At 49.9% G+C, this 10,988-nt stretch overlaps 1 protein-coding gene across 7 annotated transcripts in view; it reads left to right on the forward strand.

The window, feature by feature from the left end:
• The window catches only part of GRIPAP1 (GRIP1 associated protein 1), a 28,654-nt gene extending 18,860 nt beyond the window's left edge, over window positions 1-9,794 (forward strand). For 3 of the 7 annotated variants that reach the window (XM_012471627.2, XM_012471629.2, XM_012471630.2), the window contains 8 exons: window positions 10-123; window positions 1,543-1,620; window positions 1,723-1,818; window positions 1,941-1,997; window positions 2,097-2,196; window positions 4,097-4,227; window positions 7,110-7,232; window positions 7,434-8,232. In XM_012471627.2, coding sequence (XP_012327050.2) covers window positions 10-123; window positions 1,543-1,620; window positions 1,723-1,818; window positions 1,941-1,997; window positions 2,097-2,196; window positions 4,097-4,227; window positions 7,110-7,232; window positions 7,434-7,955 — 1,221 coding nt within the window. In that variant the 3' untranslated portion in view covers window positions 7,956-8,232. The other 4 variants (XM_012471632.2, XM_012471634.2, XM_012471631.3 and 1 more) reach the window with 3 other exon arrangements.
• Window positions 9,795-10,988: the final 1,194 nt, after the last annotated feature.

Consider the following 10,988-nt stretch of genomic DNA (forward strand, 5'->3'; position numbering starts at 1 on the left):
CCATCCCAGGCCCGGACACGGGAGCTAGAGACTCTCCAGCAGACAGTGGAAGAACTTCAAGCTCAGGTACACTCCATGGATGGAGCCAAGGGCTGGTTTGAACGGCGCTTGAAGGAAGCCGAGGTGAGTTGGTGATGCCTGGTCCTCACCATGACTGGAGCCGTCATGTCAAACCATAGAAGCAGGAGTAGTCAGGCCCTGGAACTTTCTGAGATGTTCTGAGCTTAGGGATATCCTCATAGTCCTCTGGCTCAATAGCAGCCCTCTGGACTGGATCAGGGGATGGCCATCAGATAGGACAGACTGTCACATGTTCAGGGCTGCCCGGCCTTTGTGCAAATCTGGAAAGGCACTTCTTTCTCCTGAAACTGTACTTCTGTCAGGAAATTAATGCAATACACTGATGTTATTTGAACAAGAATCTGCTGGGTGCGGTGGCTCACGCCCATAATCCCAGCACTTTGGGAGGCCGAGGTGGGCAGATCACTTGAAGTCAGGAGTTGGAGACCAGCCTGGCCAACATGATGAAACCCCATCTCTACTAAAAATACAAAAATTAGCCAGGTGTGATGGCTGGCACCTGTAATCCCAGCTACTCAGGAGGCTGAAGCAGAAGAATCACTTGAACCCAGGAGGCAGAGGTTACATGAGCTGAGATCGTGCCACTGCACTCCAGCCTGGGCGACAGAGTAAGACTCTGTCTCAGAAAAAGAACCTTTGTTGCCGTTTTCTGGAAATCTTTTTTTTTTTTTTTTTTGAGACAGAGTCTCACTCTGTCATCCAGGCTGGAGTGCAGTGGTGCCGTCTCGGCTCACTGCAACCTCTGCCTCCCGGGTTCAAGTGATTCTCCTGCCTCAGCCTCCTGAGTAGCTGGGACTACAGGCACGTGTCACCATGCCCAGCTAATTTTGTGTATTTTTAGTAGAGACGGGGTTTTACCGTGTTAGCCAGGATGGTCTTGATCTGACCTTGTGATCCGTCCGTCTTGGCCTCCCAAAGTGCTGGGATTACAGGCGTGAGCTACCTCGCCCGGTCCATTTTCTGGAAATCTTATAATACATTGAAAGGCATTGTCATGTAGCAGTGAAAAGCACAGGCGGGAGCCAGTTATTTGTCTAGGTGTAAATCCTGGCTGGGCTGTTTCCTAGCTGTGTGACCTTGGACAAGTTATCTTACCTCTCTGTGGCCTGTTTTCATCAATGGTAGAAAGGAGATAACAATAATATCTACCATCTAGGTATTGTGGGAGAATTATAGAAAATGAGTTAATATATGTAAAACCCTTTGAACATTCTTGGCACGTAGTAAGTGCTGTGTTATGTTTTGTTAAATAAGAGAAAATGGTAATGGAAATCTAGGTCAACCATGTGAATGGTGCAGACCTAGATGTGAACTTCTACGTACTGCCTAAGGGCATGTGGGGTTCCCTGCAGGAAGGGTCATTTCTGCATACCTCTGGACCCCCACTGCAGTCCCTCATACCCCTAACTGGGGATGATGTCTTCTGGGGGGCTGTGGCGAGACCTGGGACTTGTCTTGTAGGAATCCCTGCAGCAGCAGCAGCAGGAACAAGAGGAAGCCCTCAAGCAGTGTCGGGAGCAGCACACTGCCGAGCTGAAGGTGCCTCTCGCATGATGGTGTTCCTCTCTCCAGACAGTGACGGGCCCCTTGGGAGGACAGAGGCTTCTCTAGTCGAGGCCTGAGCTGCTTTCTGCTTTGCAGGGCAAGGAGGAGGAACTACAGGATGTGCGGGATCAGCTCCAGCAGGCCCAGGAGGAGCGGGACTGCCACCTGAAGACCATTAGCAGCCTGAAGCAGGTCAGCAAACCCTGCACAGCCCCAGACACACCCCTGATCCTCAGTGTGCAGCAGGGCAGGGAGGGAGCATGCTGCAGAGAACCCTTCCAGCACCCACCAGCCATGCTTGCTTTCTCCCACAGGAGGTGAAGGACACAGTGGATGGGCAGAGGATCCTGGAGAAGAAGGGCAGTGCTGCGGTAAGACAGAGGGGTGCCCAAGCACGGCTCCCTCCTACCAGTAGCCTCCTCCTATAGGCCCACTGGGCCTCAGTCCTAATCTTACCCCCTACCCCAAAGCTCAAGGACCTCAAGCGACAGCTGCATCTGGAGCGGAAACGGGCAGACAAGCTGCAGGAGCGGCTGCAGGACATCCTCACTAACAGCAAGAGCCGCTCAGGTGAGGGACCAGGACAGGAAGAGGAGGCTGAGGCATGGGGGAGGCAGGGCCTGGGCCTGCAGGGTGCAGGTCAGTCCTGCACCTTCCTCGGCTGTGCTTTCCTGCCTCTGTCTTTTACCTTTTCTTTGTCTCTCCTCTGATTCTTTCTCTGCATTCTCTGTTTATTTCTTTCTGTCTCTTTTTTGCTATATCTTCTCTGTTTCTGTCTCTGCCTCTTTCTCATTTTGTTCTTTCTCTTTCCTCTATATTTGCCTTTATCTCCTTACTTTCTTTCTCTAGTTTTCTCCTTTTCTCCTCCCTGCTTTCTTTTCTCTGTTCCTTTATCTCTTCTTACTGTTCTATCTCTGTCTCATTTTTCTTTCTTTCTTCTGTTTGTCTGTTTATATCTCTGTCTCCTCACTGTATGTACTATATACACTCCCACACCTCACTTGGTGTTTCTAAGTCTGTTGTATATAATCTCTCATTCTATAAATCTCCACACTCAAGTCCAGGGTCCCTGATATCAAACTCCCTGAGTCCCTGCCCTCCAGAAGCCCCCAGTTGAGCTAGGGAGACAGACTTAAGACAGTCAGCAACACTGTGGTGTTTTCATTATACAGCTAATCCAATCTGTTATTTCCGCCACTTCAAGCAGAAGACACACACACACACAACTTGAGTTGCTTCAGCCTTTTTTCAGACAGGGATGGCCTATAAATACATTTAAGTAAGTAAAATGCAGTGATGGCTCTGGTGCATCTCTGAGATCACAGACTCAGAGAAAACTTGGTCCCTTGTTCCCCCACTCGGTATACCTATGGATCCCCAACTCAGCCACCCCACCCTTGCTGGAGATCCTTGAGGACGTGTTGTCATCCCCCTCCCTGACACCCAGAAGCAGCTACATGAGCAGCCGCACAAGCTCTGTGCCTGTGCTTTAAGTGACGTGGCAAAACAGATGTATCTCTCACCAAATCAATTTTTCTCTGAGGCACTGTCTCCTGAAGTAACCTTTCTTTATAAAGGAGGAGTTCTGTTTCTGTTTTATTACAGATGAATGTAAAAATCTTGGGAAAGGTTACAATTGTATACCATACATTCACCGTGTCCATTAGATTAGGTGCATGGTTACGAGATTTAGGTGCATGGTTACGAGAGCCTGCCTGCATCTTTTGTCTCTCTGTCACTGTCTCTGCTCTGGCTCGTTTCTTTCTCCAGGATCTCTCTCTCTGTTAGTTTCTGTCATTTGCTCTGGCTTTCCATCTCTGGAATTTTCTCTCTGCAAGTGGCTGTGCCCTGTGCCTTCTCTAGCTGTCTTCCTTTCTCTGAACCCTGTGTCCGAGTGTGTCTGTTTGCCACTTGAGGCCCATGTGTACCCACATTGCTGTGTTTCTCCAGCCTCTTCCATTTTCTCTCTCTCCTTTTGTATGTGTTTCTCCAAAAAGGCAGCCCTTTTTTCTTTTCTTTCTTTTCTTTTTTTTTTTTGAGACAGTGCAATGGTGTCATCTCAGCTCACTGCAACCTCTGCCTCCCGGGTTCAAGTGATTCTCCTGCCTCAGCCTCCCAAGTAGCTGGGATTACAGGTGTGCGCCACTGCACCCAGCTAATTTTTGTGTTTAGTAGAGACGGGTTTTTACCATGTTGGCCAGGCTGTTCTCGAACTCCTGACCTCCAGTGATCAACCCGTCTTGGCCTCCCAAAGTGCTGGGATTATAGGTGCTGGGATTACCCTGCGCCTGGCCTCAGCTCTTTTTTCTGTCTCTGTCTCTCCCTGTCCTGCCATCCGCTTCTGCCTTTCCCCATGCCTAGGTGTCTCTCTTTCCATCTCTGTCAAATCTATTTCTGCTTCTTCCTGCTGGTTGCTACCCTGGGACTCAGGGGGATTGGGGCTCAAGTTTCTCTTCCCTCCACCACCCAGGCCTTGAGGAGCTGGTTCTCTCAGAGATGAACTCACCAAGCCGGACTCAGACTGGGGACAGCAGTAGCATCTCCTCCTTCAGCTACCGGGAGATCTTGCGAGAAAAGGAGAGCACGGCTGTTCCAGCCAGGGTAAGGAGCAAGGAAGAACCTACAGCCCCAGCTTCTCTCAACCTAAAAATCTGAGAACCCCTCTCCTTTTCTCCTTACCTAAAACCATCTCCTACTTTGGGGTGCAGCACACATATTTTCTTGTCAGCTTCTCCCCAAGCCCACCAACTTGGATTCAGATTGTTATATGGGGGATAAGCCAATCATTTTCTCTCTCTCTCTCTCTCTCTCTCTCTCTCTCACTGACTCTCTGTTTCATCATCTGTGGGCTAATTTCCCCTTCACTGTAGTACATTTTTTAAAAACCACAAACGATGCCGGGTATGGTGGCTCACACCTGTAATCCCAGCACTTAGGGAGGCCGAGGCGGGTGTATCATGAGGTCAGGAGTTTGGGACCAGTCTGACCAACATGGTAAAACCCCATCTCTACTAAAAATACAAAAATAATTAGCCAGGTGTGGTGGGGGCCTGTAATCTGAGCTAGTCAGGAGGCTGAGACAGGAGAATCACTTGAACCCGGGAGGTGGAGGTTGAAGTAAGCCAGGATCACACCACTGCACTCCAGCCTGGGCGACAGAGTGAAACTCCATCTTAAAAAACACACACACAAACACACACACAAATGAGCAAAGATTTTTTTTTTTTAAGAGACGGGGTCTCGCTATGTTGGCACAGGCTGGAGTGCAGTGGCTATTCACAGGCGCGATCCCACTACTGATCAGCATGGGAGTTTTGACATGCTCTGTTTCCAACCTGGGCCGGTTCACCCCTCCTTAGGCAACCTGATGTTCCCCCGCTCCCGGGAGGTCACCATATTGATGCCGAACTTAGTGCGGACACCCGATTGGCATAGTGCACTACAGCCCAGAACATCTGGGCTCAAGCAATCCTCCCACCTCAGCCTCTCAAGTAGCTGGGACTACAGGCACACACCACTGCGCCCAGCCAGCAAAGATTTTTTAAAACCTTAAATGTCTGACTGGGTGTGGTGGCTCATGCCTATAATCTTAGCACTTTGGGAGGTCAAGGTGGGCGGATCACTTGAGCTCAGGAGTTCAAGACCAGCCTGAGAAACATGGTGAAAACCCAACTCTAAAAAAAAACAAAAACTGCTGGGCGTGGTGGCTCACGCCTGTAATCCAAGCACTTTGGAGGCCAAGGCAGGCGGATCACCTGAGGTCGGGAGTTCAAGACCAGCCTGACCAACATGGTGAAACCCCGTCTTAATAAATAAATAAATAAATAATAAAAACAAAAACCAAAAAAACCTTACTGTAAAAAAAAAAAATTTCACCATCCAGAAGTCACCATTGTAAATTCTTAGTTCAGGACCAGGCTCACACCTGTAATCCCAGCACTTTGGGAGGCTGAGGCAGGCAGATCACTTTAGGTCATGAGTTTGAGAACAGCCTGGCCAACATGGGGAAACCTTGTCTCTACTAAAATGCAAAAATTAGCCGGGCATGGTGTCAGGTGCCTGTAATCCCAGCTACTCGGGAGGCTGAGTCAAGGGAATCGCTTGAACCCGGGAGGTGGAGGTTGCAATGAGCCAAGATCACACCACTGCACTCCAGCTTGGGCGACAGAGTGAGACTCCATCTCTAAATAAATAAATAAATAAAATAAATTCTTGCTGGGTGCCGTGACTCACGCCTGTAATCCCAGCACTTTGGGAGGCCGAGGTGGGTGGATCACAAGGTCAGGAGATCGAGACCATCCTGGCTAACATGAAAAAACTCCGTCTCTACTAAAAATACAAAAAAAAAAATTAGCCGGGCGCGGTGGCACACACATGTAGTCCCAGCTACTCTGGAGGCTGAGCCAGAAGAATCACTTGAACCTGGGAGGCAGGGGTTGCAGTGAGCTGAAATCGTGCCACTGCACTCTAGCCTGGGTGACAGCGAGACTTCGTCTCAAAAAATAAATAAATAATAAATAAATAAATTCTTAGTTTATACTCTTCCAGAATTCTCTCTCTTTTTAAAACCTAGATGAGATTAACCTGTTTTTATTCAACTGTTGTCTCTACCTTCCCAATTTGATAAATTTTCAAGTCATCAGCTGGGTATGGTGGCTTACGCCTGTAATCCCAGCACTTTGGGAGGTGGAGGTGGGCAGATCACTTGAGGTCAGGAGTTCAAGACTAGCCTAGCTAACATGGTGAAACACCGACTGTACTAAAAATACAAAAATTCGCTGGACGTAGTGGCACACGCCTGTAATTGCAGCTACTCGGGAGGCTGAGGCAGGAGAATCACTTGAACCTGGGAAGTGGAGGTTGCAGTGAGCCAAGATTGCACCACTGCACTGTGTGGTCTGGGCAACAAGAACAAAACTCTGTCTCCGAAAAACAAAAATAATTCATGTCATCTAATACTTTGACCTTAATCAGATTTCTCTAGTTTGCCCCAGAATGTCCTTTCTTGCTGGTTTTATGAAAACTAGCATTCAGATTCAGAGCACATGTTACATCTGGTTGTTTTATGGCCCTTAAATCTCTTTAGTGTGATCCCTTTTTTCCTGAGACCAACTTGTTGAAGAGGCCAGCCCAGTTGCCGCACAGGAAGTATGCTACCTTTTGGGTTTTTCTGCTGGCTTCCTGATAGTATGATTTAGCATGTCCCTCTCTCTTCCAGTTTACCTGTCAGCTGGAAGTTAGATCTCATGTGCTTTGGGATCTTCCTTTAATCCTCTCCATAAGGCTCTGATGTTGTTACTCTCTACCCGTTTAGGCAGAGGGAAAAACAGTCTGAGGGTACCAAGATGGACCTACAGTCCCAGTTTCAGGGTCTATGTTCTCTCACCTACCTCTGGCCTGGTTCTCCTCCCCAGTACCTGACACTTGTCTGGGGTGAGTGGTGCTAAGCCTGGGGCTGGCCTCTCCCCTTCTCTTTCCTGCAGTCCTTATCCAGCAGCCCTCAGGCCCAGCCCCCTCGACCAGCAGAGCTGTCAGATGAGGAAGTGGCTGAGCTCTTTCAGCGGCTGGCAGAGACACAGCAGGAGAAATGGATGCTGGAAGAGAAGGTGCTGCCTGCCTGCCTGCCCGCCTGCCCGCCTGCCCGCCTGCCCGCCTGCCTGCCTGCCTGCCTGCCTGCCCGCCTGCCTGCCTGCCCGCCTGCCTATCCTCACTTGGAGTGCCCTCGGGGGTGTGGGATATGGCCAGGGCCGCCTCATGTGTGAACATGTACAGTAGAGAGGTCTCAAGTGGGCTGGGCCATCCTGCAGGTGAAGCACCTGGAGGTGAGCAGTGCCTCCATGGCAGAGGACCTCTGCCGGAAGAGTGCCATCATTGAGACCTACGTCATGGACAGCCGGATCGGTCAGTGCCCCCTCCCCGCCCTTAGCCCTGGTCCAGCCTTCACCTGGCATTCCCTCTCCCTTCTGTGCCTCGGCTTCTCTCCTCTCCTCTTGGAACTCAGAGAAGCTACTGACAAGACCATGACCTATGGAGGGGAGAACAGGAAAGCGCTGTCTCTTGCTCTCACCTCCTCCCTCTTCTGTCTCTGTCATCTCTCCACTCTCATTCTCCAGTGTGTCTCTCTGTCTGCTTTCTCCTTTCCTCTCTCTATGCCTCATCTTCCTCTCCCCTCTCTCTCCCTTCTGTCTTCCTGTTTCTTTTTCACCCACCTCCTTCATCTTGTCTTGCTGTCTATATTGTTCTATCTCCACACATTTTCCTTCTCTGTATCTTCATTGCTTGTGCTTCTTTCTTTCAAACCTTCTCCTTCACAGATTTTTCTTTATTAATCAGAATCATACCAACCAACATGTGCCGAGGGCTTTCTGTGTGCTCTGTGCTTCACATGCAGTCATGTGCATCTTTCCAGTCCATGAGTTATCCTCATCTCTCAGGGCCGCAGAGCTAGTGAGTGACAGAGCTAGGTTTCCTATGTCAAAGCCTCTGTCCTACATGGCGTGGCTTTTCCTGCTCCCTTCTCCCCTGGTATTCGTCTCGCTCTTTTCTCCTCTGGCTCTGCCTGGCTCTCCTCTGGCTCTGCCGAGGGGTTGGTTTTCAGCCTGGGCCCTTGCAGATGTGTCTGTGGCAGCAGGCCACACAGACCGCAGCGGGCTGGGCAGCGTCCTGAGAGACCTAGTGAAGCCAGGCGACGAGAACCTTCGGGAGATGAACAAGAAGCTGCAGAACATGCTGGAGGAACAGCTCACCAAGAATATGCACTTGCACAAGGCGAGTGTGGCCTGCCAGCCTACCCATCTGTTCACCCAGCCGCCTGCCTACCCAGCCACACAGCCCCTGGGTCATCACCCACCCACCCAGCCCGTCCTCCCAGCTATCCTCCTACCCACTCAACTACCCCATCATGCTCTCATCTTCCACCCTCTCATCAACTTACCCATTTGTTCCTTCCATGTACCCGCTCATCCATTTATCTACATTCACCCAACCATTTGCCCATCTGTCCATCTACCCAACCTACTACTAATTCATCTCATTGTCTACCTCATGTCCTGCCACCCATTTCCTGACAGATCATTCTCTTATCTACTCATCAGTTGCCCCTTATGTTACCTTTCACCCACCCAGTGACCTCCCTGCCTACCTGTTGATCTCCATCTGTCCTCTGGACAATTCATTTGTTCACCTATTTGCCTACCATAGATCCCCCATGGGTCCACATACCCATCTTTTTGCCCAACCTGCCACCCAAAGACTTCCCCCATCTCTGAGAGTCAGAAAGGAATCAGATCCAGCTCCTGCCTTTGAGAAGTAAGTGCACACTTAGTAGAAGAGCAGGTGGCCAGAGTGGTGGTGTATCCTGCAACAGCACCATGCCGCAGGAGGCGCCACACTCCCATATCTGTAGCTCCCCACCCATCTTCATGACTTTTGAGCCCAGCCGACTGCTGGTGGCGCTGTGAGATTCTCCAAGTACCTTCCCATCCCAGGCCAGACACAGCTGAACATTGATTAATGAAGGGGTGTGAAGGAAATCACAGATGATACCCTAGGTTTGGCAAGGGAGCAGCCTGTCCCATTCCCTGGCCCCTGATGGTTCATTTGTTTCTTAGGACATGGAAGTTCTCTCCCAGGAAATTGTGCGGCTCAGCAAGGAGTGCGTGGGGTCTCCTGACCCAGACCTAGAGCCAGGAGAGACCAGCTAAAGACCTGCAGGCTGTACCCACCCCCACCCCTTCCTACCCGCTAGGATGCTGTTCCCTTGGGCTGTGGTGGGAAAATGAGGGCTGGAGCCAAAATCAAATAGGTTAGGAGACTGGACATTAAAGGGGCTAGAGGCCTGACGGTTAGTATTAATGATCCTGTCTTAGGGCAGAAGCCACTGGGAAGTGGGGATCCTGAGGGAAGGGGCAGGGATCTCCTCCTCCTTGGTCCTGGCTCCCAAGGGCTTCTGCCTTCATCTCTGCATGAGCTCTCCTTCCCAGAGACCAACTCTTTTTTTATTTTATTTTATTTTTTAATTTATGTCTGGAGCCTGGCTACTCTGCATTTGGGATTGGGGATGTTGGGTGGGTGTGTGGTCCATGTTCAGCGTTTAGCAACACGTGTGTGTGTGTATGTAAAGGCTGTGCAGCCAAAATACCATCTGGCCAGACAGGCCCACCCACTGACTGTCTGGTCTTGTTCTTTTCAACAAGGAGGGATGTGCTGGGGGCGGGGAGGTTCACACCATTGGAATAGAGAGGGAGGTCTCTGGCTGCAACGTTACTCTCTTCCCTACCCTCATCCAGCCTGTCTCCATTTACTGCTGACCAACCCCTCAAACTGAGTGGAGCTGAAATACCTGCAGATATGTACATGGGTAGACATGTATGGGATTGTGGGTGTAGATGAGTAGACAGATGGGAGGATGGATAAGTGATTAGATGGACTGATGGATGAATAAGTGGACGGTTGCATGGACTGATGATGGATAGGTTGAAAAATAAATGATAGACGTATGTATGTATGTATGTATGGGTGGTTGGATGAATAAATGGGTAGATAGGTTGGTAGGTGGATAAAGGATGGATAGTGGAGATGTAAATGCACAGGTAGATAATAGGTCTGTGGACAAATGGATGGTGGATGAATTAGGTAGATAGGTGAATGGATGGGTTTATGGACAGGTTGGGAGTAAATGGACCAATGGATAGGGGAATGGATGGATGGGTAGATGAGCTAATGAATGGGAAAGGTAAAGAGTGGGAGAAGAAATGATGAGTGGAGCTATGTATGAACAGAGATGGGTGGAGGATGTCACCCTGCGTGTGTTCTGGGTGGACAGAGATGGGTGGAAGATGGATACATACAGATAGGTTGGTGAATAGTTAGGTGGATGGGGTGAACTTACAAATGGATGAATGAGTGGGTGGGTGGATTAAGTGGACAGATGGGTGGGTGGAGGGATGAATAGAGTAATTGGTTGGGTGGGAGAACGGGTGGATGGGTGGGTGGAGGGATGGATGTAGAGATGGACAAATCAGGAGTGTGCCAAGTGGGCAAATGGAAGATTACATGGGTGCGCAAATTGGATGAAAGGCTAGGCCTGGCCCTGTGATACGATGCCCCCATCATCACACTCCTTTAAGGTTAAGCATCCCTGGTGCTGTGTCCTGTGCCATCACCTTTCACATAGTGTAATGCTCCAAATGATGCTATCAAGTTAGGATAACACTCTCCATCTTACAACTGAAGAAACAATGCAAGTCACTTGCTCAAGGATGCAGCAAGTCAGTGGCAAAGCTGGAGTTTGAACCCACTGATAGCCAGCCAGAGGCACTCCATAATCAGTGCTCCTGCCATCCAGAAGCAGAGCCCTCTAG

Source organism: Aotus nancymaae, unplaced genomic scaffold, assembly GCF_030222135.1.
Source record: "Aotus nancymaae isolate 86718 unplaced genomic scaffold, 86718_ANA_hifiasm-v0.15.2.pri h1tg000058l, whole genome shotgun sequence".
In the NCBI taxonomy this organism is placed as follows: Eukaryota; Metazoa; Chordata; class Mammalia; order Primates; family Aotidae; genus Aotus; species Aotus nancymaae.